Here is a 27,394-nt window from a genome sequence, read left to right as displayed (position 1 = left end):
AGGTAACGTGATGCGATTGTGCCGCTGGAGCGTCTTCACGGCTCATCGCCGGCAGATCCATTTTCCTCCTATCTGAGGGAAACATGTGCTCTGTCCCAATTCCACGTTTTTACGCTCAATTTTACAATACGCTATCAAATTGCTACAGGCTACAAATTAGTTGGAGTAAAAGGTAAAATTATGGTCAAAAGGTTTTTACTCTTGTAGTATTTGTATTTGGAAACATTTGGTCATAACATACAATTATATATATATTTTTTTAATTTAAGAAAAGGTCAAGTACTAACACCACACCAAAAATGCCGGTATATAAAATAGTGACAAAATATTTTGAAAATAAAGTCGTAACATTTTCACATGAATGTCAAACCACCTACACAAACAGCCACTAAATATTTTTCTCTTTTCATTGTGACACTAAACTTATTTTTGGAAATTAATTTTTTCTTCAAAATTTTTGTGGCAGTATTTCTTCAATTTTTTTCTGAAAAAAAAAAATCCTCCACATTATATTACGACGCTTCTGGCAAAAAAAAAAAAAAAAAAAGGCCAACCTTAGTGTCATTCCTTTACAATTTTTCACCCTCAACGTAGCTTTTTTCATGAACAAATGACATTATTCTTTCAATATTTTGACTTGAATTTTCGTAATTTTACAACTTTTTCTCGCATTGTTACAATATGTTAAACGTTCATTTTGTCATCATACTTGCCATTATGACTTTATTCACATTCATTCACATAAAATAAATTAATTCATAATAATGAATGCTTTGTCTAGTGCCCAAAAATTTTCCTTTTGTAAAATAACGTCTTTGTCCCTGCAGTCTTTCAACTTCTGTTTCGTACAATTTATGACTTTACATGAACTCTAAATGTCAGATTGTCGCGATTGGATAAAAAGCATAAATCTCCAAAGGTATTTGTTGATTGCCATTTTATGTGAAAAAGCAATATGCAAAATGTGAAGATATGAGCTTTTAATTGGCCAATGCACCTCACCCCCCCCGCTCTATAATTCTATCCAAGTGGGCGTAGTGGGACACTGCTATGATTCCCCAATGAAAATGACAACAAATATCCCTCGGCGTATTCAAAGCAGGGAATCATTTGTTGACCTTTAGGACAAAAAGACAACTTGAACGCAATCCTGATGCAGAATCACTCTTAGTCTATCGCGCGGGCAATCACAGAACGTAACGTCGCTGTGCACGTGAACCACAGTTAAGTGTGTTTGCTGTGCACGTGGGCGTGTGCGACAGAAGCTTCAGGGAGGTCCCTTTGCACCTCTCCGACCCCCACACACACACACGCACACACGTGTAATCCACGTGAGCGTAAATGTGTGTGCGTGGGTGGGTGTGTGTGTCTGTGTGTGTGCCCGCGGTGACCTAAAGGATTGCTACGATGAACGCGCAGTGTGGCATCAGCGGCAAAGCTCCTTAGACAGTGACACAGCGCGACTGAGCCCCCAATAGCAACGTAATACCACATCACACATATACACACACACACGCACACACAGAGGAAAAAAGGAAGGGACACAATGGCGGCGGGGGGTGGGGAAATAAGAAATGAAGAAGAAAATGTAAGACATTGACGGACACCGTGGGACAAACTGGAACGGGAAAATGGACATTGACAAATTTGACTTGACTTGACGTAACGCGACATGATGAGACATAATCAGGGACATTCCAGGACACAAAAGTTACAAAAGGGGACAATAGACACTACGAGACAAAATGGGACTTATGAAGACCAAATGGGACATTAAAAGGGGGGCTATTATGGGGCATAATAGGGGTCATTGTGGAACACAAAAAAAAATGGGGCATAACTGTAGGGCTGCTCGATTATCCAAAAAATATTGATCAGGATTATTTTGGTAATAATTGAAATCACGGTTATTCAAACAATCTTTTTTTTTTTTTTGGTACAAAACAAGAACGTGCCTAAACGTAAAAAATATAAAGACAAATACATTTCTTTGAAACACTGTTAGTATGTAAATTCCCTTTGTACCAAACAAAATTTATAAAATGAGTTATTATAAATATAAAATAAAAATGTGCGAATGTATGAATTCAAGTATGATTTCCCTGTGTACACAAATACAGTGCGTTGCATATAAATGCATATTAAGAATGTTTTTTTTACGATTATGCCAATTTTATTACATAACTGTAATAATAGGACATAAAGGACATTATGGGACAAAGTTGGACATAATGCAATAAAAATGGGGGTATTATTAGACACCGGTGAACATGAAAGAGGTCATTGCAGGACAAATAGGACATAAAAGGCCGCACTATTGGACAAAATAGGACATGATGGACCATGGGAAATAATGGGACATAGCAGGGGACATTGTGAAACACTGCGTGAAAAAAAATGGACATAAACAGGACAAAAATGGGACATTATGACATACGAGGGACTATCTCCTGAAAGGATGCTGATTGGTCCGTCCGGCTGCCATTCTGCGATGTCATTGTGAGCTAGTTGCCTGTTTTGTTCACTTTGTCGCCTTTCCCCACTATCGCAAACACTCTGTCGCCCGCGTTTGCCACCCGGTTTGAATTTGCCCGCCTTTCTCTCAGACAAGGACGAGTGCAGCAAGGACAACGGCGGCTGCCAGCACGAGTGCGTCAACACGGTGGGCTCGTACGTGTGCCAGTGTCGCCACGGCTTTGTGCTGCACGAGAACAAGCACGACTGCAAGGAAGGTGGGTCCGTCCAGGTTTTGCCAAAGGCGCCGAATGTGGTTTTCAATTTGACCGGGGCGAGTGTCATCAATAGTATCAATCGATAAGCGTACGGACAAAATGCAGCACTGCACGCCTGCGCTCCGACGGCGCCGCTGCATTATGGTGCCGGTCCTATTGTGAGAAGTGTGTGCGTAATCACAGTCAGGATGGTTTGGTGTGTCCTATTTCACACTCTACTTTTTTTTTTTTTTTCTTTGGCAAACGCCCGCCGCTCGCTGCTTCCTGTTCCCTTTCTATTTCCTTTGACCTCTTCCTGCGCAGCCTCCATTTCAACTTCCTCTCCGCGTGTGTGCGTGCAGCCGAGTGCGAGCACAAGATCCACAGCCCCAGCGGCAGCCTGAGCAGCCCCAACTGGCCCGACAAGTACCCCAGCCGCAAGGAGTGCACCTGGGACATCACGGCCACGCCGGGACACCGCGTCAGGATCGTAAGTCGACGCCTTCAACGCGGCAAATATCACAGGCAGATTTGAACCGCATTTGTTTACAAACAGAGTCCAAATGCAACGTCATCGTTGACACCCCCCCCCAGCCCCATTTTTATCTGTTCCCAAAGGGCACCCAGAGTGCAATTTGTTCACATGGAGCATCCGTGTGCCACGTCACCTTTTCCCGTAAACTACAAGGTTAAATAGTGCAAAATCATCTTTCTTTATTTTTTTATTTTATAAACTAAGGGTTAATTAGTTTCCAAAGAGCAACCAAGTGCGACATCATCTGTGTCCATAAACTACAAGGTTAGCTAGTTTCCAAAGAACATCCAATTTTGCCGCCATTTTTTCACACCATAAATTAGGGTGTTAAATTGTTTACAAAGAGCGGACAGGTGCAATGTCGTCTTTTTTTCCAAAGACAGAAAGGATCATTTGTTCGCAAAGAGAGTGCCAAGTGTGATGTCGTCTTTTCCCATCAATTAGAAGTGACATCATCTTATTCCTCATAAACTAGAAAGTCAATTTGTTTACAAAGTCTGCTGAAGGACGACCTCAGATTATTTTTCCATAAAGTAGTTGTAATTGTTTACAAAGAGCGTCCATGTGCTCTGTTTTTTTCCCCGCGAAATCGGACAGTTTTGCTTTTGAACAAAAACAAAAAAATGCAAACAAAAGGTGAGGTTTTTCATGTTCCACTTATTAACTATGAATTAACTCAAAAGGTGCACATTTTTGTAATGGGGCTAAAACGTGTGGAGTGTGTTCACGCGATTGAAAAAAAGGCCTCGGGTTACTTTCCCCATCTGTTTCCCTCACACACACCCACACACACCGTGTTGTGTGTGCGGTTTGCCTACACGTGTGCACACATGCATGCGTATGTTATGTACTAGTAGCCCATTTCCTTCATGGGCAACACAAATGTTTGATGTTGTATGTCTGTGGTGGGAAAAAAAATATAGAAACATTTAGCAAAAATAAAATACAAATATCAGTAACAATCATCATAGCATTAATGTAGTATCTATGTATAGAAATAGTATCTATTTAGATCTTGTTTTCAAGTAAATTTGACATTTGCTTTAAAAAGTAGCGTGTGCCGCCATTTTGTGAAGGTTTTCCTTGTCACGTATTGTAGTAGATGTTCTGTAACGTGCTGCATGTTTTCAACCTGTCACATATGCTTTCATTAAGTGGGCTTCATTGTGTTTTACATGAATCTTGTATTTGAAAATGAGTATGTAAAGTGGATGGATCAGATTTGAAACTGACATGCTTTTTCATGAGGTTACAAGGTCTTAAAAGCACAAAAATACACTTCAGAGCCAATTGTAACCTTACTTGACCTGACACATGGTCACTCACATTTAAATCCATAATCTCCAAAAATCGCTTATGTAAGTGAAAATATGTTTTACAAACACACTTACGCCATTATGCCCCAGAATAAAATAATAATAAATAAAATGCACCTACATTTGTCAGTAAATTGACCGCCCTCAATGAAAAGTGGTGCCTTGATAAAATATATATACTTTTTAAATTATTTTTCTGTCCTAGACGTTCAGCGAGTTCGAGATCGAGCAGCACCAAGAGTGCGCCTACGATCACCTGGAGGCCTTCGACGGTGACGGCGACACGGCGGCCATCTTGGGGCGGTTATGCGGCAGTAAGGTTCCAGAGCCGCTGGTGTCCACAGCCAACCGGATGTATCTCAGATTTATCTCCGATGCCTCCGTGCAGCGGAAGGGCTTCCAGGCCACTCACGCCACCGGTACACAAAACCACAAGTGTTTTTTTAAATGATTTTTTTATTGTTATTCTTTAAAGAACAAATGAACAAAACAAAAAAATCATTTTACATTCTAAGTCACTTTCAGTAAACCCACTTGTGCAAATAAAACTTTGGCTAGAACAATGTCTACATCTAGTGGCTGACAAGAAAAGTACACCGGGCTTTAGAAGCAGCAGTGGCGACTCTTTTTGCTCTTAAAGGCAATTTACGTCTTTAAAAGGTCCCCGAAGGACATATCAAAGTTGTGAGAAGGTATTATATGCCAAACCAGTGCTTTAAAAGTTGCTAAATGCAGTGAATTTAACCTAAAAGCAGCTTCGGGGACGAGATCCTCTTTTCCATGTATAGGCCCTCAACGGCCAGCAGTGTACTGCCCCCTACAGCTTTGGAGGGCTAAACAATCTGCATTTACATAATACTGTAGTGATAACATAGTAAGACATTTACACTAACAATACAGTAATGTAACATTGAGTTATAAAGTACATTAGGATAAGGTTTGATTCTGCTGTTATGCTCCGTTCCAAAAAATGGAACGTTTTCCCCAAAAATTTAATACTGTCAACTAAACTTTATTTATATGAAGCACATGAAAAACCTCAACCGTAAGACAGATAAAAGTGCCGTGCATAAAAGGTCATGGTTAAAATCATAATAGTACATAAATAAAATCTTTTTTTTCTAATTATTATAGGTACATACAGCATATATACTCAAATACTGACCGTGTGTGTGTGTGAGTTTCCGTACAAATAAAGACTTCACCCTAAAATTTTATGTAATATTAATTTTGCGATTTTTGTTGCTGTTTAATTAAAATAAAACAAAGTACATAAAAAATCTAATTGCAACCATTTAACTTTTTAACTAACATTATTTTTCTTTTTTTTTTTCTACAATTACAGTTTGTACAATTGTTTTATTTATTTAAACGCTAATTCATTTCCCATCACGAAAATAAGGAGAGTAAGTAGCAGGTTTTTTAAACCCCTAATGTGTGTACACAAACAAAAGCCTCTCCAAATACGTATTTTCCAACTTAACCGTTACATTTTCAGTATTTTACAAAGTCCATTTTGTACAATTTCTATTTTGACAATATTTTACAGTTCACACAAATTAAAGCATTTGCTGCGGGGCTCATTTGAACTCTCTTGCTCACCAAAACAGCAGTATCTTAGCATTTAAACAGTCCACCACGCCGTCTTTGATTTCATGAATTATCTGGTCTTCTTCCAAAAATGCACTGAATAAGGACCACCACCGTCTGCGGTAGAGTCAATCAACCCCAAAGCTGTGAAATTTTCCCTCAGTTTGATGGAAGGCATCGTTGTCATGTGCACAGAGTGCGGCGGTCGTCTGAAGGCGGACGCCCGGCAGAAGAACTTGTACTCGCACGCCCAGTTCGGGGACAACAACTACCCGGGCCACAGCGACTGCGAGTGGTTGCTGATGGCCGAGCAAGGCTACGGCATCGAGCTCAGCTTTGTCACCTTCGAGGTGGAGGAGGAGGCCGACTGCGGCTACGACTTCATCGAACTCTACAACGGCTACGACGCCGACTCGCACAGGCTCGGACGATTCTGCGGCTCGGGGGTAAGAAAGCGCAGAGAAAATAATGAGCATAACATTTATTCTGCTGACCGGGAGCCTTTTTTTTTTACAGTATATGTATACATACATTTTTAAATTATGTTTTTATTGTTATATTACTTTTTTTTTTTGGATGAAATCTTTAAAAAGTCAAAATTAAGTCAGAGGTATGCTTTTTTTTTAGATTTTTTTTCCCCGTTCAAACTTGCAATTCATATTTCTTATGTTTTACAGTATGTGCTATTGTATTTATTTGCACAAACTCAAATCACTGGAATAATATTATTTATTTTTTTGTAGTAGTTTTTATATATATCTACATTTTACTTGGAATGTGCAAAGTTAAAAATAACAAAATGTAATTAAAACAGTCATATTAGAGCAGAGGCCAAATCAAATATAATTTATTTTAAGTTTTATTCACATTTTTTAATTAAAAATGCAATACTGACAGAGGCCTTTATTATATGATTGTATATTAAAAAATATTTTACATTTTGATTTAAGCATACATTATGTAATGTTTTTTTTAAAAAATGTAAACATACCAATTTGAAGAAAAAAAATAGGCTTTTTTTGTGTAATTTGGTTGTTGCAATGATGCTGTTAGATTTTATTCAATTCAATATTCATATTTTGTATTGTGATTTTAAATTTTTAAATAACAGCCGCTATTTGAGAAACAGTATCCTTCTATCATTCATTTCAAACACTGACAATGTTTTCTCTCCCATCAGCCGAGGGAAGGAATCTACTCGCCCAGCGACGCCTTGCTGATCCGTTTCCATAGCGACGACACCATCAGCAAGAAGGGCTTCCACATCCGCTACTCCAGCGCCAAGTTCCAGGAGAGCCTTCACGCCAGGAAATGACCTCCAGAAAACCTCCTCGTGCCGTGGACGCGGACGAAGAACGCCAGGGTGGAATTATGCAGAGAATTCCGAATGTTTGTCACGGACGTCAAAGCTGCTCATTGGATGCTGGAATGATAAGCTGACAAGATGAACTAAAGAACCTGAAAAAATGGAAAAATGCATCGAGCATTTACGCATCCTCCATTCTTGAACTGTACAGATTATTGCAAGACTATTGATTTTATTGTTGTTTTTCGTCCCCATTTACCACCTCCAAAATGGCTTCAAATGTCTTGTCTTGACTTTTACGTGTGTGTGCATACAGAGAAAAGATACATGGAAAAACAAATACAACCGGAAATACAGTATACATGCCTGACTGGCGGTGCAGTTCCACTCCAGTCCTTTAGGTGGTGGTAATGCACATTTCACACTGGGTGCCAACAGTTTTTTTCACCACAGCTGCATCTGCCGGCTCTAGTGGGTCACTCAGACGTTTTGCCCCGATGTATGCAGACTGTTACGGCAAAAAAAAAAAAAAAGACTCTCCCCAAAATATCTGGTTGGTCATTATGCCTCCTTATCATCAATGCACGGTGATGTATCCCTAATGTAAGCAGACCATAACGGGCAAAAAAGTGCGGGGGAAAAAAAAATCAGGTGAGTGACTGTTGCCCCAATGTAAGCAGCCTGTAATGGCCTAAAAAGTGTAAGTCTGTTTGTGTGAGTGTGTGTGTGTGTGTGTGGGGGGGGTGATCAGGTGGGTCTCCATCCACTCTCGACACTGGTGTAAACAGACTTTAACCCAAAAAGTGAAAAATAAATAAATAAATTAAAAATATATATATATATATATATATATAAATAAAAACTTTAAAAATCAGGTTTGTCACAGCCTCACTTGGCAAAAAAATTATTGTGGATTCTTGGTCCCCCTTGTTCCCAATGAAAGCAAATGGTAACGACCAAAAAAGTAGGCCCAAAAAAAAATCAGGTGGGTAGCTTCCCCGCATCACATCACCCCAATGTTAAGTAGACTGCAACGACCCAAAAAGTCAAAAAAAAAAAAAAAAGTACTTTGTCATGTCTTTTCACATTTCAACAGGGGTATGTAAACCTTTTATATCCACTGCATTGCTCCACTTGGCCCCAATGTAAGCAGGCTGAAACAAATCAAGTGTAATCCACTGCAGTTCCACTCCAGTCCTGCAGGTGGTGGCACTGTGTATCACAGTATATTACAGTGGCAACCCAAGCCAACTTCTTTTCACCACAGCCCCATCTGCTGGATCTGGAGGGTCACTGCCCCGCTTGGACCCCATGCAAGCTGCACCATCACATTAACTAACAGACAAAGTGCAATGAAAACGTAGCATAATACACATTTTAGAGGTAACAAACAGATAAAATGAACCTTTTCAGTCACTGCTCATTCCCCCCGCCCCCCAAATCATTTATTTTTGGGGTGGATATCTGAAAGGGAATATCTGTGGGCACGACAGGCAAGAAGACATTTCCATTGGTGCTACAGGGACGGACATGATGGACAGCACTAGTCCTGTGGAACTACTTTGTTGCCTTAGTACTCCATGGATGTGTTGGTGTGTCATGTTTTCATGTTTAAATGTATTCAAAAAAAAAAAACAAGAAAGAAAAGAAACAAAAATGAAAGCAATAATGGGATGTGTAGTATCTCCGCAGGAGTATTAGGGCAATACCCTACCAAAAAAAAAATGACACTGCAAGAATGAAGTTTTGTCTTTGTCAGAATATAGCCATATTTTTTCTTCCAAAAATTATAACAAATTTCAAAATATTGGACTTTATTTGTGTAACTTTATTTCTACTCCTCCCCAAAAAATTGGAAAATGCAAGATTTTACTTGACATTTTCTCTTAAAATATTTTCTTTAGAAAAATACCACTCCCCACATAAGATGACATTTTTTTCTAAAACAAATCTAACTGTTCTGATGAGGTTGAAATGCTTCAAATGAAATTTGACTTAATTTTTCCACAAAGTTCAAAATTTAAATTTTCCCCTGAAAAATGAAAATTCATTAAAGACTATTTATTGTAATAATGCAACTTTTTTCTTCAACTTTATTCAACAAAGATTCAGACTTAAAAAAAATAAAAATAACATACATAACTTTATTTTAATCACATTTCAACGTTTTCTCTCATCCCCAAAAATCTGAAAAAAGCCTCTCATAATATACTATTTATTGTATGATTATGTTTTTTTTCTTTAAATATAATCTATTTAATCCCATATGGTTCGGAATTTCTTTAAAAAAAATGTAAAATAATCAATCCTATTTTTTCTCTGACTAAAAATGGGACTACTGTACTCGAAAAAAAAGAACATTATTTTAATGTAAATTTTGACTTTATTCTCAAAACATTATGCCTTTTTTTTCTCGATGATTCCAATTCAACCATGCCTCTATACTAGTTCCATTGCAAATTTTATTCTTGAAAATGTTTTAACTTAATCATCGCAGATTTATTCCCCTTGAAATAACTCAAAATTCTTGAAAAACATGAGGACATTTTTCTTAAAAAAAGAGTGACTTAATTCACTCAGACTTTCTGCGACTTTCTTTCTAACAAATACAACTTCTTTCTTGCAACATTACATTATTTCAGTAGCATTTTATTTTGTATGGCCCCCTTGGTGTGTCATTTTGTAGCTGCTCGACATCCAAACGCAATTGTGTGCATTCCCCCGCACCTTCCCTCCCTGCATCAGTGTGTTATAGAAGATGCTATATAACACGTATGTGTGTGTATGTAAAATGTTTTGAAGTGGAATGACGACAAATCGCTCTTACGTGCCAAGCTCGAGAGGACCCCAATCCAATGTGTTTTATTATTATTATAATTATTATAATAAATGTTATTAAGAGTCCACGTCTGTGTCTGTGACGCTGACACGTCCCACACGTCCGCAGCATCATTAAAGTTCACACAGGTTGAAAAGAGCTGCAGATGTACGACTTACCTTTTTTGGCCCAACGAACCACGTAGAGCCAAAATGGACGTCCGAAGGCATGCGGTTTCTCACAGCCAAAAAGGTCAGAAAGCGCATGAAAACCATGAAAATAACATACTTAAATATGCTAAAAGCGCATTAAATTTGTGTATCTCTGTTACAAGTATAATACACATAAGGTGGATGTAAAAAAAAAAATTAAAAATCTATGCACTTCTTTTCAAATGCCAGGTTGTGATATAACAAGATGAGACCCAAGATCGATCATTTTTCTAAAAAAGAAAAAAAAAAACCAAAAAACAGCAGAACTTTATTTGGGGTTAATCAGAGCCACTTTAAATGGCGACTGACTAAAATTGAAGGTAAGTTTGAATTTGTTTTTCTCCGAACACAGGCACATCCCCAGCTACAAGTGGGTGTGCACATTTGGCCCAAAATAATTGGTAAATAACATGACCTCAGTTGTTTATTTTCCCTTCTCAAAACGATTTTGGAAAAATCCATTGAGTCGTACACATCACATTAATGGTGGAAAGAGTTTTGAAATGATCGATCCTGGTCTCATTTTGTAAATAACAAAAACCTGCCATTTGAACATGGCTGTGTGGAATTGTATATTACCGGTAACTGTTTATAAGTGAATTGGCGCTGGCTACCTCCACCTATTGTCCATCCGCAGTACTGCAGGTTTTTTTCCCCCCATTCAAGCACAAAACAAGAGATCCTCTCAAAGACAATGACATATTGTATGCATATATTATTTCTAAGTAGAAAAATATTTGGCGAAAACACTCACCAGTCACAATATTAGGCAGAGCTGTGCAATTTGGATTTTTTTTTTTCTTTTGGAGGTTGGGGGGTCGGATTGCCGGCGGGTTCAAATGACGTTCTCATGCGTTCGTTTTCTATACAAGTTGAACTCATTCGGGTCGCAGCGAACTGGATTGTATCCCGGCTGACCTTTGGTGAGAGGCTACTCGAAAACGTTTCTGCTCGCGAACAAAATGTCAAGCGTAAGGATGGAGGCCATTTTGTCCAAACCTGCTTTTTGGTCACATAGCATCTTTAATACCACCATTATAATAATTAGGATATCAAAAGTATGGAGTAATACATTACATCGTTTGCATTGCGCCACACAAACCGGAGCTGATTTATGTCGGTATAATCTTTCCTTTTCCCTCCTTTTCTTCTTCTTCTTCTTGTGGCGGTCTCCACATTGTGCTGATCCGTTGAGCCTTTGTTCAGGAAGAAGAACACCGAATTGGACATGAGGTGATAGAAAAAGCTTCCAAAATGTTACTTGAATCCTAGACTCTACTACTTTCCAATACCGGTAAATCTCCATATAAGTCACCCAAAAGTCTTCTGTTAAGTCTTCTGGCCTTTTCCGTATTATTATGATTTGATTTATTTTTTTTTGATTTTTTTTTTTTTTTTTTTTTTGCCGTCAAGTTCTCGTTGAAGCTGTGGGAACAGTCTCTAGAAGCCATGCCTGTTTTGTTTTTGTTTGTTTGTAACAGTCCCAGTAAGATTCTCAGGAGTCCCAAGGTGTGTGAATGTGTGAGACACCCGAAGAAAACGAAAGAAAAGCAAACAGAAAAGTCGTCAAAGCACTCCCCTGGCTGACTTGACGCGGCGTCTACACGCTGGTGATGGAGGCCAGGCAGTTGGCGGGCTTCTGGAGTTTGTCGGGCTGCGGCGGGGCGGGCGGCTCGGGGATGGCGCGGAAGCTGAAGGGCAGCCCCGCGCCGCCCGGGCCCACATGGTGCCCGGGGCTCAGCGCCGGGTTCTGGCGCCTATTGCTCTCCACGATGCTGGACGTGTTGGACGCCAGGCTCTCGCGCGTCCTGGGTGTGAGGGAGACGAGACGGTTAGTGGACGGGAGGGACGGCGCATCAAGCTACCTTGCGGGGGAGAAAAATATTTATGCCTGTTTACTTGGAATGCGACGGAGCCCCTATGGAAGTAAAAAAAAAACAAAAAAAAAAACTCTGCGTTCCCTCGCAAAAACTTTGCGTTCCCTCGCAAAAATTGCGAGATAACGCAACGTTTTTTTTGCGAGGGAACGCATTTTTTAAAAATGCGTGTTTATGTACTTACGGGTCATTTTCCGGGTAAACAAAAGCAACAAAGGGAGCGTTTTCAACCGTGGGTTGGGTTTAATGGAGTTGCTTTGAAATTCGCTTGTAATACAAAGACCTAAAATCAGTTTTTGATACTAAGAACGGTCTCTGACGTACTGTCGTTTCTCAAACAGCGCATTAGAGGCTAGGCTAGGCTAGCTGCTAACCTGACCCGGAAGTACATAAACACGCATTTTTAAAAAATGCGTTCCCTCGCAAAAAACTTTGCGTTATCTCGGGAACGCAAAGTTTTTTTGTTTTGTTTTTTTTACTTCCATGTCACCTTAGGGGCTCCGTAGAATGCAGCGCCTGAGAATGACATTAATGAGCCGCATGCTGCTTCACCAAGTACATAATCGCTGTCAGACTTGTGCTAAACATTTTACCCGCCTCATGACCACAAACCTGCAATCGTTTACTTACTTGGGACCAAGGTTGCGCGCTAACGAAATCTAACGAAGAAGCAAAAGAAAAATCGAGCAAGCATTTTCGTTAAAGGGGGGAAATCAACAAAAGGAGAAGTCCCATCAAAGACGCGTCCAGGGGCTCACAGCAGGAACAGAGGTGTGAGGTTTTTACACCTGATACACATTTTTCGGTCGCAATCCAGAGTCAAATTCAAAGGCCCGTCTCACATCGGTACCTTTCACACAAGAGGATGAAGGAGGCCGGGTCATTCCCCAGTTTCAGAGGTAGAATCAAAGCTGTATCGGAGGACAGAGGTGCAGGGATGTGATTTATGCCAGGTCGCTTTAAACCTTGCCCGCATCCACATCAGTGTTTTACACGCTTATATATACGCTCATAAAAAAACAGCTTGAACGGCGTTGGGTTCTGAGGTTAGCAGATTTGGGTCGATTAGTGGAGTCCGGAGTTCAAAGTAAACATGGCGCATCAGCATTTAGCTGTTATGCCGCGTGCTAATGGAATAAGATGGCAACCGAGCTGAAGTTAGCCTGAGTGAAAGTGCTTTTAAATGCAGGTTAGAAACCAAGCTATCAAGTTTTCCTTCTTATGCCTCTGATTGAGGTCTTTTAAAGCATTTCTAAATCAATCTTGTTCTTTTAGTCATTTGGGTAAACTGCTTTTTATTCCTTCACTTTGCTTTTAAATGTCGACAATTATTCATTTTTTCCCCCTCTTTTGCCCCCGGCCGCTGCTTTGCACTTTGAGTTGCATTTTTATGTATGAAAAGTGCTATATAAATAAAATGTGATTGATTGATTTTAAAAGTCTTAAATTTGTTTGTTTGTTCATTTCATTGAATGTTGTATTTGTGCCTATGTGAAGCACGTTGAGCTATCTTGTGTATGAAAATGCGCTGTATAAATAAAGCTACCTTTGCCTTGCAAAAGCAACCGACACATTTTTCAGTAAAAGACGTACTACCTTTCACACAGCCCACCCAGAATTTTTCCCATGTCAGTGGTTTTTATGAAGAAAAAACAAACAAAAAAAAAAAAAAAACCAACAACGTGCGATTCCACGCTCTTAACTGGATTCAACTAGTACGCGTGCCAAAGAGTTGCCATGGATAAGCAAAGCCCCCCTTGGGCACAAAAGCCATGCGCGTGCGGTACCTGGGCGAGTTGAATCCGCTGTCCACCGTGACGCTGCTACTGTCCATGCTGTCCAAGCGCGCCGAGTGGGCCGACTTCTGGCTGCTGCTGTTCTCCGTCTCCTTGGGGCTGAGCAGGGTTAGATTGGTCTCCAGTTTGCGCTGCAGATCGTGCTCCTTCTCCCGCTGCAGCAACCACTTTATGGTTCCCTCCCCGCCGCCGCCGCCGGTGCCGCCGCCCCCGCCGGTGCCGCCGGTGCCGCCGCCGCCGCCCGCTTCTCGATGGTCCTTGCCGTCCTCCGCCTTGGCCAAGTCTTTGTGCGGGTCCCCCTCCGCCTCCTCGTCATCCTCGTCGTCGGAGACGTTGTAGTAGTCAAAGGAGGCGGGCGGGACGGTTGGCTCCAGGCAGCCCTGCAGCAGCGCGGGTGAAGCCGAGGAAGCGGCGGAATTGGAAGGCGGCTGGGGCTCGGGATTGTCGAGGGCCTCCGTCGATTTGCCGTGCGAGGCTTTCCGCAATGTGCCAGACTTGGTGTAGCCGCTGTCCGCGTAGCCTGCGGACAAGGCGTTGTGTGGGGGTTTGAACAAGGTGTCCTTGCTGAAGATCTCCTTCCTCTTGATGGACATGCTGCTTCCGCCGCCGCCGCCCCCGCCCGGGTCCACGTTGTGTTGGTGCGGCGTCAGCCGGGCACCCTGCGCCGGCTCCGGCGTCTGGCTCGGCGTCAGCCGCGCCGAGCCGGCGCCGGCGTTTTGTCCCTTTGCCGCCGACAAGTCCTCCTTGTACTCCATCTTGTGCGGAGAGGTGAGGCGAGGCGTTTGGCGGTCTGCCGGAGAGCCCTTCCGCCGTCCGCCCGATGAGGTTAACGTGTCATATTCTGATTTTGCCTGAGGCGAGGGGGCGGTTAGGATCGTTTCATTTGACGTATTGCACTGGAAGTACTCGTCCGTCGAGGGCTTCGGCGAAAGTCCCATGAGCTCGCTGTACGTCGGCAGGCTGTCTCTGCTCTTGTTCCTCTCCGCCGTACTGCGGAGCCTCAACTCGTCCGCGCTCCCTTTCCCCAAATCAGGCACATTGAAATCCGAGTGGAACTTAGCAGCAGAGAACACGATCCTCGAGTAGTGAGCCGACTTCTGCGTGGCGCGCAGGGTGCCGTCGTCCGTGTAGTAGTGGCCGCGCTCGTCCGCCGCCGCCGCCTCGAAGTCCTCCAGCGGGCCGAGCGACGGGCCTTTCAGGGAGTTGTCCATGGAGCGCGATCGCTCCTTCGCTTGGTCCGAGCGCTCGTGCCGCGACTTGCGGTCCTGATTGTGGCTGTGGCTCCTCTGCACCCTGGACTGGCAGGTGCCCCGAGAGGGCTCGGGAAAGGGCATCTCCGTCCTCCTCTTGGCCAGCTCCCCGGACACGTCCCACTCGGGCGTGACGGGGCAGTACGACTCTGTGATGTTGGGGTTGCTGTGGACGAGGTAAGTGGCGCCGCCGCTCCGCCGGCGCTCCAGGGTGCACACGGCCTCCCGCGGCGAGCGGACCAACGAGTGGCTGAAGAAACGGTAATCCCTTTCCATGAAAAGAAGATCCCAGTTGGAACCTTCCGAAGGCTCCCCCCGGGAGGTCCGCGGCTTGCTGTGCGAGCGAGACTTACCGTGCGGCGCCCGCCGGTGCCCGCGGCCCCGCCGGCCCCGGGCGCTGTGCTGCGCCGACGAGCCCGTCTTGTGTCTCTGCGCGCGCTCCTCCTCCAGCCGCTTCATCACGGCCGTGTGGCGGGCCACGTTCTCCACCGTCAGGTCGGGGTTGACGCGCCGGATGATCTCCATCTCGATCTGGCGGGGGATGGGCGCGGCCGGCGCGTCCTCGTCGCGCAGCGGCCACTCCTCGGGCGGGAACTGCGCCGAGAACGTGGCCAGCTGCCTCATCTTGTCCTTCTTGAAGCTCAGGCGGAAGAGACGCAAGCCGAAGCGCTTGGATTGTTTCTCGCCGCCACCGCTCGCCTCTTTCTTTTTGGTCAGGGTGTCCGTTTTGTAAGGGAACGGCGTGGCGCTTTTGCTCTTGTCTGACGGATCTTGGGACGGTTGCTGGGCAGGCGGGGACGTGAGAGGAGGCGGATAGGGGTAGGACGGCGGTTCTCCGCGGTGCTCCTTGCTCGCCGGGGGTTCGCCGCCGCCGCCGCCGCCGGCGCGGTCCTTGGGGGTCTTACTGGTTTGGGCTTCGCTCTTCTGCTGCTCCTTTGGTGCCTTACTCTGAAGCCTGGGCGGCTCCTCGCGTCGGGAATTGTACGAGTCGTTGTGATTCTTGCGGGGGGGCCTCTCCGACAGGCAAGCGGGCGCGGACGGCGTGACGTTACCCGACGTGGGCGACGTACACTGCTGGGGTTGCGATTGGGGGTGCGCCTGTCGCTCCTGCAGCCGGTCGTCCAGGTGGTACCACTTGTTGTTGCTTCGGATGAGGGACGGCGTGATGAAGTAGGTCTGGGGTGTGACGATGAAGTAGCCCTCTGGGGTCGGGTAGATCTTCCTCTCCCGCACCAGCATGTTCAGGGTGTGTCGCAGAACCTCCAAGCTGGGCGTCGGCACGCCTTCAATGAAAACACATTAAAAAAAATAAAATAAAACGTTTTTTTGGCTTTGACTTTGGCTGAGAGGAACGGCGTACACCCGGGAGTGGTTGCCAGCCCGTTGCGTTTAAAGCCGCTCCAATGCGATAGCGTCCATCCATCAATTTTCTGGAGCGCTTTTTCTCATTTGGGTCGCAGGTGAACCGGAATCTATCCTAGCTGACTTGTGTCAAGAGAACAAGCTGGATTGGTCGGCAGTTCAATTGCATATTAAGCTGCTCCAAAAGTGATACCGTCGAGCCATCATTCGTCATCCGCCTGTCCTCTTTGATCTGGAAGCGGATTTGTGGCAGTAGAAGGAGCATACTAGAGATGGACCGATATGCTTTTTTTCGATACCGATTATTAGTAGTCAAGGAGGCCAATAACCAATATTTGGAGCCGATGTTCATTTTCAGTAAAAAGGAAAATAGTGGCATCAAAATCTACAGAAAAATGGACTTTTAACTTTTGTTGCAACATCTTTAAGCATGTTTATTGAACAATGTTTCAGGTTTGCATTATATTAATTTTTTTTTTTTATTATTATTATTTCAAAAATGTTTTGACAATACTGTATATACAGTACATCTCTGTTATAAAATTCGAACAAAAAGTTCAGGGAGGGGTTGTCAGCATGTCTTAAAAAGGATAAATGAAAACTTAAACAATGGCTCCGTGTCGTTTTCTACAGTCAATGAAAATTTCAAAATGACAGAAATGTTAAACTTTCACATAGCTTTGCTTTGATTTCCACAATTTTCAATTGATTCGATTGCTCGGCCAGCAGAGTTTTAAAAAAGGCAGATGCCGATATTCGTCCAAAAACCAAATATCGGTGCCGATAATCGGCCCGGCCGATAATCGGTCCGTCCCTAGAGTATACTATGGATCGTTTGGCGGTCTATCGGAGAGCACGCAGTAACAAACAAGAATTCACTCTCACATTTATACAATCTAGACTCTCCTGAACTAAACGTATGTACGTACATGCGCTAACCATTGTGCTGCTATTTTGAGTTCAAACCTTCAACACATGATCACGCATTTGACTCCGGCCGCGTGCGCAGAGGAGAGCTACCGATTGCCACGTTTGCTTCTCACACTAGCACACTCATTTAGGGCCATATTCTCCTGTTCGTACCTTTGACCTACGCGCGTCGCCCCATCCGGACTTCTGACACCTGCCATGCATGATCTGGAAAATTTGTGCGCAACCACCAACACATCAATTAAAAAAAAAAAAAGAAGGTTTGTCTGCCGTTCTTTTGACCACTGACCAAGCGAGTCACTTTAACATATTTGACGACCGTCATCGAAGCAAGTAAAAACAAATGATTCAATACTTCATTAATAGCCGTTGTAACTCTGTGCTAATGTTTTTTAGGCCAATTAATATGATACAATATGCGGACAATGGGCCGTTGGCGGACTGCGGCATGGACATGATGGACAAGCGTTAAAAGAAGGACTTAAAAGGGAATTCAACCCAAACATATTTTTTTCAAGAATACTTTCCCAGCAGGCCCACTAGATGAAACACGGCATTCCGATTAATATTGCGTTTGTGGAATATGAGTTAAAGCAGCACTGGGCAAGAAATCGACCTTAATAAAAAAAAAATCACAACTCTTTTGACGAAACATTGACTTACAAGTACGGTAGTTGAATGGGACTTCATGCCCTGAGGGGGTCTGTATCGTTTTTACTGGTACAAAGCAACTTTGAGGAGGATGGGATCCACCCTGGCACACAAAAAAATACAAATGTCCTGAATTGCTTTACGGCATACTCACGGCTCAGGATTTCACGACACCACGCGCTGGCACGCAAGGGAAATGTGGTTGATTTTTGTCAAAACACTACCGCTTTTTTTCCCCACAAGGCGCCACCATAATCAAGAAAAACTGACATATGACACAGTGTTGCTTTAAGCAGCAAAATCCATCTGTTTTTAGCCATCTCAGGGGGCGGCCATTTTGTCATTTCTGTCGACTGAAAATGACATCGCAACTGCTCAGGTAACGACCAATCACGGCTCAGCTTCAGAAAACAGGTCAGCCGTGATTGGTCGTTTCCGGAGCAGTTGCGATGTCATTTTCAGTCGACAGAAGTGACAAAATGGCCGCCCCAAGAGATGTCTAAAAACGAATGGATTAACTCTTATCGCACAAACGCAATATTTATCAGAATGCCTTCTTTCAACCAGTGGGCTTGCATAGAACACATTCTTGAAAAAAAAAAAAAATGTTTGGGTTGACTTCCGCTTTAAACGGATCTTCTGTGACGGGTGTTGAACATTGAAGTCCGTCTGTTTGTTTCTGCTACGTTAGCTTCCCGCCCAGGTGTTTTGCGTGCGGCGTGTTTTCACATTTTCCATGACCTTCGGCTTGAATAATTCTGGTGAGCGCGTCTGCCGCACAGTCGAGAGGTCCTGAGTTCAAATTCTCAGACGGGGCTCCGTCATTCCAGCTTACCTGGGAAGCTGGCAGTGAGGTGCTCCACCAGAGCCTCCTGGCTGACGGGCTTGTGCGCGGCATTCATGGCCGAGATGGCCAGACACAGGATCTCGCCCAGCGGGATGAACTGCGACTGGCTGATGGGCGACATGCTGATGGGCGACACGTCACCTGCCGGAGAGCGAGAGCGAGTGAGAGAAAAGAAAAGCATGGCTCGCCGAGTAAGACAAGCTATGACGTAATGGTCAAACGGCTCCAGCTCCACCTCGTCCTCTGTTTCTCCCTCCTCTCTCTCTCTCTCTCTCTCTCTCTCTCTCTCTCTCTCTCTCTCGCCCGTCTTCCTGTTTGTGTGCTAGCTGCTGCGGCAACCTTCGACAATGAGAACTTGGCACACGCGCCACGTGCTGTCGCCTTTGTGGAACTGAGCAGGCTTGGCCGTGACATCACCAGCAGTGAGATCATCCTCCACGCCGTAACCGTAAACCCCAAGTCGCACCGTGGCGCCTCCCGCGACGCCACACCGGACGGTCAGTGGAGCAAACGCCATGACGTAATCTCCTCGTTTCACCCAGCATAGCTCACGTGGACGCTTTGGAGTAAACATCACGAGGTTTTTGGAGGGGTACGCAATAATTCTATTGTTAGGCTCCTTTTTTTTTTTTTTTTTTTTTGAAGTTGTACGATCTAATCAAGATTAAATATCTCAACAAGGCGAAATATGCGTGTTGTTTTTTTTTTCGTGTCAAGATATTTCTTCTTACCAGGCCGTTATTGTGCAAGATCGTTTCACTTGCACATTTTTTTTTTCCCCCCCAAATTTTTTTTACGGTATTACAACTGCTTTTTAAAATATTTCATTTATCCATGTAAGGCAATTGAGAACCGATTCTCGTTTATAATGTCAAGGTAAGTAAAGCAACAACAAAAACAAAGATAAACTCTACAGTTTAGTTGATATAGTTACACAGTTAAATAATACATTACATTACATCATAAGGCATTAAAAAAAGGTTTGTAATGGTCTCAAAACAGGTGCATGTAAAGTATCCCTCACTAACTTTTTAAACAATGATAATGGGATGAATGAGGTGAGTTGTATTTGTTGTAAAATGTTCCAGTCATTCGGGGTAAAAAAAAAACTGAAAAAAAATCAAACAAAAATAGTGCACACAAAAAAAAAAAAACTGGAACTTAAGAGTGCAGGTAGTGGTATGCATGGTGAGCAGACTAAGCTCAGGTGTAGGTAGTATAAATAAACTTGTTCGGTTGTTTTTGAGAGATCATTTTGCTGAAATAATATAATATATCTTTCATGTCATTCATTTTAAAAGGAAAACAAATTCTAAGCAGCTTGTTTTGCATTGTTTAACAAAGTTTGTGCAGCGCTCGTTTGTTGTTGGGTTTTGAAGCTAGCTATGTCTGTCAAATCAAAATTTAAATTTCTATTGATAGTAGGGCTCCAAATAAGCATTATTTAAATAACTAATTCATCTGTTGATTATTTTCTGGAATAATCCATGAATCTGATTAATATACTTTTTAAATATCCATCCATTTTCTCAAAAAAAGGACATTATTTCAAATTGACCGTGAAGGAAATGTTTTGGTCCATAACATGTCAGACAGTTGTTTTCGAAAGTAAAAGCAGATGTTCGCAATTTTCTAATTTTGGGGGAAAAAAACTAAGATAATCAGTCTGCTTTCATGGAGGACGACGGAAATTGGAGAATGTTAGCTGTCAGGAGGCTGACATTTCGAGAATTTGGGTAGTTTGAAGTTTAACAAGGTCAACTACCACTTAATCGATACTCAAAATAGTTGACAATTCATTTGATAATCGATTAGTCGATGAATCTTTGCAACTCTAATTGGCAGATCATTTTCGTATTCCTCATTTCATTACCGCCCCCACCCCCTCCAACTTGTTTTTAAGCCAAGTCAGTCTACCACAGAGTTAACGCACTAGTTCAAGCTATGTTTTCTTCCCCAAGTCAAAATTTCTTGTTCTTTAGGCAGATATTACATTGCAATAATATTCATTGAATTATCATTTTCTCGTGTTTGGAGTGTGATGAGGTGAATGGAAATCGATGGATCCTTTTCAGGGTTTTTCGAGGTGACGCACCACTCACCTGACGCCCGAAAACTCGGCGGGGATGGCGAGAAATGGGGAGGAGGAGGGGGAGGAAGGTGCTGCTTCTGCACACGGATGTCTTTCTCCGAGCCGGCCCAGGCCCGCCGCACGTTGCGGTTCTTCTTCATCGTGAACCCCCTTGTTGTTGTTGTTTTTTTGTTTTTTTTTAGGGGAGTGAGGGGTGGGGGTGTAGAAGGGGGGGGGGGCAGGGGGGAGGTGGACCAACCTCAGGGGCTCAGCGCCTCCCCCGCATGGGGTACCGAGCGTCCCGCTAGAGCGATGGCACACCGGGCATGGCAGGAAGAAGCGGCGTGCGTCTCATTGACGAACGGCGGCGCGGTGGAGGCGGCGGTGGCGGCTCGTGGCGGGCTCCCTCCCGGGAGAGATCACCCGGCCACCGTTTGCATGCGTGGGGAGGCACATTACGCTCCGATGCGGGGGGCGGGGGGGGTGGACGTGGGGGGGGGGGGGGGGCGGAGGATGCTGAGGGAAGGTGGGAGGTGAAATGGGGTAAATAAAATAAAAATAGAAAGGGCGGGGGGGGGAGGTTTGGGGAGGGGGGGGGGTTGTCGTTTTCAGGATTGTTCCTTTTCCATCGAGGCCCGACAATAGCTCAGCGTCGTCCGGAAAAGCATCCAAAAAAGCTGCATCCAAAATCAAAGCTCCTGCATTCACCCCAACGGTAGTACGGCGAGCGGCGGGGACGCCACGTTCACCTCCATCTTTATCCCCGTCGAGCGCCCGCCACACACACGCACAGATACCCCCGTCGTCCTTCTCTTTTTTTCTCTCTCCACCCCTGACAAACACGAGTAAAGGGCGGAGAGGGAGAGAACAAAAACAACCCCAAAACGGGAGAGCATAGGAAGAAGAAAGAGATCACGTCAGGAATAGACATCCAGCCTCGATGGCGGCGGCGGCGGCGGCGGCGGCGGCGGCGATCCGTTAGCCGTAGCATCCATTCATTAACGCAAGGGTGGGTGGAGGGGATGCGGGGGGAGGGGGGGGGGGGGAGTTGTGTGTGAGAGAGTTGGGGAGGGCGGGTGGTGGTGGTGGTGGTGTGGGGGGGGGGACAAACTCCAGTCAACGGCTCCTCTTCCCGCCGCTAATGCTGCAGCTGCTCCCAGCACCTCCAAGAAGGGTGTGTGTGTGTGTGTGTGCGCGTGCGTGTGTGTGAGCATGCGTCTGGGTGCGAGGTGTGTGTGGTTGTGTGTTAAAAAAAAAATCACCCCTTGGATGGAGTCAGCTGACTGCATCCTCACCTTGGTGAGTTTTTGTTAAAAGAAGGGGGTGCACACAAAATTGCACGTGTGCAATAGGGAGGGTTAGGGGTGTGTGTGTGTGGGGGGGGGGGGGGGCACATCTTGTGGTGTCACAACCAATCTGCTCCAGTTCAGTGCTACTAAAGAAGAGAAAAGATGAGGAGGAAAAAGGGAAAGGGGGGTGGCACTCTAGCACGCCAGCCATTTTATTCCTCAGTAGTGCTGCAACAGCCTTTGTTGCCATGACGACGCAAGCCGATGAGCTCATAGCTGTTACCTCGCCGAGTACCCACCAATGTCCCCCCCCCCCCCCCCCCCCCCACAACCCGACTCCCCCTCACCCCACTCTCCTTAAAGTGGCAGCTGCTCACAATAGAAGATTGGGAAGATGTCATACGTCATGTGACTGTTTTATTGATTCGCCTTCATTGGTATTCGGTTCATAGGCAGCACGGTGACCAAGTGGTTGGCTGAGTTGCCGCGGCGGTTCTGGGTTCAAATCCGTTTGGTTTGTTAGTGGTGGTGTTTGCGATGTTTACAAAAAAAAAACCAAAAAAACATTTACATTGAAAATCACGCTCAGGTTAAGGTTAAGTAGCTCAGCTCGCTTCTTTCAAGTGTCATTGATGTTTTTACAGAATTACGTACAATGGGCTCAATGTTTTTTTGGAAGAGTAAAAAAAAATAAAGTCTTTGATGATAGCGCTTGGTTCTCTACTCTCAAGTGTCGTTGATGCTTTTATGTTTTTCTTTTTTTATTTGGCTCGATGTTTACAAAATATGTCGATAAGCTTTGTTGAAGATTCAAAATTACCCAATGTTTACGCCACACTCATTAAATCTTAAACGTCACGAGAACATTTTGAAGCGTCTTTGTAGAATAGGCTCGATGTTTACAGGAAACATGTATAGGTTCGTTGAGGACTCAAAACTCGCTGATGATTATGCCCGGCTCATAAAATCTTAAACATTGAGAACGTAGTGAAGTGTCTTTGATGCTTTACGTACGTTAGACGCGATGTTTACAAAAAACAAGCAGGTAAGTTCGTTGAGGTGTCGAGTTTGGCTTTGATGTGGATGCTTTGTTCTCTAGTCTGAACTTTCATTTGAGTTCATTTGATGCGATATTTGTAAAAAGCATGTACAGTATATTGGGTCCATTGAAAAATGGAAATGTTCTACCTTCATGTTGTTCCTGAACAACATTGGGGTTCTATCAGTTGCTTACAGGGTTAAAGCACTGCAACATGGACGCTAATCAACGTTAGCATTAAGCTAGCAGGCACTTTCTTTGGGCAGTTGATGGTGGTTTTAAATAGACAAGGTGGAATTCTCTTTGATGTTGAGTTTGACAGAAAACTTCAAGTGGGAGTGGCATAAAACACCCGAAAGCCTCGTTTTTGAGGATCTTATTGTAAATTTAAAGCGTGTTGAGATGAGTTGGCTGTCACCCCCCCCCCCCCAAAAAAAAATCTGTTAAACGACGGCTCGTTACTTGAAAAACTCAAGTCGGGTCTCAGGGCACCGCTGTACAGTTCCAACTTCTTTACTACCTTGAGCCTTTCTGCCCTCTAGCGGAACCTTTACCATGCCTCATGTAAACTTCAACTGTGGAAAGCTAGTGGAAAACAAATTCCTGTCTCGAAAAACGTTTCCCGTCATACTGTGCCGGGACGCTCCCTTTCCTTCCAGACGGCTAACGCTGGGAATTCACCGACGCTTTTCATGAACCAAAAAAGAAAAAAAAATGCTTTTCCTTCCTGCTGCCCCAATTGTGTCTCCAACGGAAACAAAGACCCCCAACTAATGGGATTTAATGGTCACTGCTAAAAATCCTTTGACAGAAAACACACAACTTTTGTCCACTGGTTTAAAGAAAGGGTGGGAAACGCAGAGAGATATCCAATCGTATCGCTATAGTGAGACGATACTTTTGTATGAATCCAACTAGCCGCTCAAACCAAACCAGGAGAGGGTGATACCCGGAAAATTACTTGAGGTAACTGATACACAGAGAACCAGCTAAAAATCCAGTTAGCTTTGCAATGAAATTCATCGAGAGTAACGTGCGGAAAACGATAAACTGCTTGTGACATAATCGATTAATGAGACGCAACTATGGTACAAGTCGCTATCAGATTGCAAGACTGCAGCAATGCTATGTCACAACTGATAACAATATCATATTTTGGCACATCAACATTTTCGTACAAACCCAGCTAGCTTTCCGAGAGTAATTGATGTGCGGAAAATGATACGTGTCATGTCGTTACTTGACAAAAGATAAATACAACGATTGTATCAAAACTGATCATGACACCATACTTAACCGTATCAATATTTTCAGGAAAAATCCACGTAAGAAAAAACAAAGAAGGAGTGAAATTACATTTAAGCACCCTCACAAAGTACATGAACATTTCCTGTACTTTATCAATACTATCCCACAACTGACACCATACTTTGTCGTATCAATATTTGGCCCAACGTTTATATTAAATGTGCAAGCTCTTCAAATCTGAATCAGTCGTTCATGGGATTTTACTTATCATCATCATCACATAACGGTGTGTACTTTGTGTTTTTTTTTTTTTTTTTTTTTTTAAATCACATGGCAGCGTACACCCTACATTCCGTGTAGTGGCCATGCAGTTTGTACGACTAGTGAACTATTAGCTATAAGACAAACATTCCTGTGCTTATCAGTGTTTTGCTTCAGTGTGCTGTCCCCACACAGACAACTATTCAAGCGCAAACTTCCACCTTCGGACCACACAATTTACTACTACTACTAGAGTACTACTAGAATAGTAATGCTACACACTCAACCACTATAAACAATTAAAAAAATATCAATTTTGGAGTATATGTAGTATTCATAACTCGGGGACATTACAGGCCGATGATCATTTAGGTAGCATCAGTTCAGCGAGCGTCAAAGGATTGTTTTTGTTGCTAGTGACTAGTAGTGAGAAATATTGTCGTTTTAGGTTTTATTATGAACAGCGGTGAACTTTTTTTTTTTTTTTTTTTAGCAAGAATGTGACCCACCTCATTGCACGTTTGTCTTTTGTTGCTCTGTACATAAAGTTTTTATGATGGCTGCAGTTTGACTATGGAACTGATCAGTTATTCATTTAATATATTTAGCTCATGTTTACATTTACAATATTGACATTTCCCAAGTTACAAACATCCGACTTGTGGATATAAACATCCGCTGACTGATATCCACTAATGTTTGTAAAATGCCATATTGCGCTCGCAAGTTTGTATTTTGAACCACGCGGCAGGTCCGACTACTGTAGTTCCCGTTTCTGCCGCAACTCACGCTGAGCAGCACTGCTCCATATGCGATCGGATCATCTACGATTTGAAAAAGAGGAAGACCGCTTAGACATCCTTGGAGCGATTCTTCAATCAGCCGCAGAATCCGCTGTAGTGATTGTTTTTTTACTGTTTATCTTATATCGTAAAATATTTCTATTACTCACATTTCGTTTTACACAATTGTAAATAAAAATATGACATAAAAAGACTAATCTAAAATTTGTAACCTAAATATTATATTAATAATTGAATGTCTACTTGTAATTATAATAAAATACATCAAATAGTGTTTTGGTAAATAGATATTTGATCGTTTTTTAAATTTGACATCATTAGCATATTTACGTTATTAAAATTACACAACTATAACAAACCATGTAAACAATATTAGTCTAAATGACCATAAAAAAAACATTGACGATCCATAAAATCGGAATTATGATGTTTATTTTGATGGATAATGAAAATCAGTGTGCAAACTGTGCATCCACGACAATGTAAGATTATTGTGAATTGATAACTCGTGTTCATGTCTCTAATAAATACCAATATGGAGGAGTGGACCCACCGATGGAGTTGATGTGGAAGCCCGGCGGCGCCTTCAGGGTCCTTCTTGTCCATCCGTTCCTGAGCACTTGCAGGTGGTCTTCGCGGCCTCGGATGAGCAGCACATGGTCCTCGAGCCAGCCCAGGAAGAAGACCTCCGCCAGGGCCCGGGTGAGTGCCTGGTTCCAGAAATGTCGCATGTTGGTAGCCTTGAAGTCCGCAAACACCTGGTACCCCGCCGGCACCGCTGCTGGTGCTGGCACCGAGGTGTCGTCTTCACGGTGGCCGATCAACCTCGACAGCACCACGGCCAGCGAGTGCGGGGCGATCCTGAGCGCCTTCTCCTCCATCAGCGAAGTTCATTGCCACGAACCGGGCTCCGAAAAAAAGCATTCCACCATTCTGTCAAAACTTTTTGTTTTTTTTAGAAAAGTTTCTTCAAAACAAATTTAAGGTATTTGTGGGGGATAACTAGGTTGCATTTGATGAGAAAAAAAGACCGACCGAGCACTTGCGTGTGCCGTCGTTAGAGCATTTGGGGCCAGCTTTGGAGTAGGCAAGTGTGGCGATAGTGAGTTTTGGAAAGCCGTACACTCGAAGCGCAACAATAGTTCATCGTGTAGCGTTCAGTAGATGCTCGGAAACCTGTCAACTTTCGTGGGAAACCGTGTCAAAACCAGCGATACAATTAGAATCTTGTAAGTTTAAACAATGTAAATTAAACGGACTTCATGCTGTCGCCAAAACATGCAAACGGGGTTGAGCACAGGGTTGAATTAACAACCTATAGTTCGAGATGAGTTAGGAAAATCTGTTAAGCCCACCTGTACGTAAACGTCTCATTGGTCAAGTTTTAATTTTTTAGGTGAAAATTCAAAGGCAACTAATATATTTTTTTTTCCAAAACAAACTATCTTTTAATACCTTTAAGACATCTCTTTCATAAAATCT

General features: G+C 43.6%; 2 protein-coding genes across 4 annotated transcripts in view; one reads left to right on the top strand and one right to left on the bottom strand.

Moving 5' to 3' along the window:
• tll1 (tolloid-like 1) overlaps nucleotides 1-10,362 on the top strand; it is a 42,635-nt gene extending 32,273 nt beyond the window's left edge. Inside the window, exons 18-22 of the mRNA XM_086032513.1 lie at nucleotides 2,607-2,732; nucleotides 3,074-3,201; nucleotides 4,768-4,981; nucleotides 6,348-6,598; nucleotides 7,333-10,362. Of these exons, the coding sequence (XP_085888639.1) occupies nucleotides 2,607-2,732; nucleotides 3,074-3,201; nucleotides 4,768-4,981; nucleotides 6,348-6,598; nucleotides 7,333-7,467 (854 nt within the window). The 3' untranslated portion in view covers nucleotides 7,468-10,362. The remainder of the gene's footprint in view (nucleotides 1-2,606; nucleotides 2,733-3,073; nucleotides 3,202-4,767; nucleotides 4,982-6,347; nucleotides 6,599-7,332) is intronic.
• Nucleotides 10,363-11,488: 1,126 nt separating this feature from the next.
• On the bottom strand, nucleotides 11,489-27,166 carry stox2a (storkhead box 2a). Of its 3 annotated transcripts, none has more exons than XM_086032510.1 (4): nucleotides 26,466-27,166; nucleotides 19,190-19,342; nucleotides 14,153-16,694; nucleotides 11,489-12,296 (listed from the first exon to the last, which is right to left on the bottom strand). In XM_086032510.1, the coding sequence occupies exons 1-4, from the start codon at nucleotides 26,791-26,793 to the stop codon at nucleotides 12,089-12,091; spliced, it is 3,231 nt and encodes a 1,076-aa protein (XP_085888636.1). In that variant the 5' UTR covers nucleotides 26,794-27,166; the 3' UTR covers nucleotides 11,489-12,088. The 3 variants fall into 3 exon arrangements, with proteins under 3 accessions (XP_085888636.1, XP_085888637.1, XP_085888638.1); XM_086032511.1 differs by lacking the exon at nucleotides 26,466-27,166 and adding an exon at nucleotides 21,304-22,307; XM_086032512.1 differs by lacking the exon at nucleotides 26,466-27,166 and adding an exon at nucleotides 19,437-19,772.
• Nucleotides 27,167-27,394: the final 228 nt, after the last annotated feature.

Source organism: Filicampus tigris, chromosome 6 (assembly GCF_054856515.1).
Source record: "Filicampus tigris isolate MCC_2025a chromosome 6, RoL_Ftig_1.0, whole genome shotgun sequence".
NCBI lineage: Eukaryota > Metazoa > Chordata > Actinopteri > Syngnathiformes > Syngnathidae > Filicampus > Filicampus tigris.
Note: the sequence above shows the minus strand (reverse complement) of the source record. Positions and strands in the feature narration are given on the sequence as shown.

Excerpts from the sequence above, each read along its gene's own strand:
- stox2a (XM_086032510.1), bottom strand. The coding sequence starts at position 26,793 with ATGGAGGAGAAGGCGCTCAGGATCGCCCCGCACTCGCTGGCCGTGGTG. Across the intron at positions 19,343-26,465 it reads CTTCCACATCAACTCCATCG|GTGACGTGTCGCCCATCAGC; the intron begins GTGGGTCCACTC and ends GCTCTCCGGCAG. Across the intron at positions 12,297-14,152 it reads AGCGGATTCAACTCGCCCAG|GACGCGCGAGAGCCTGGCGT; the intron begins GTACCGCACGCG and ends CCTCACACCCAG.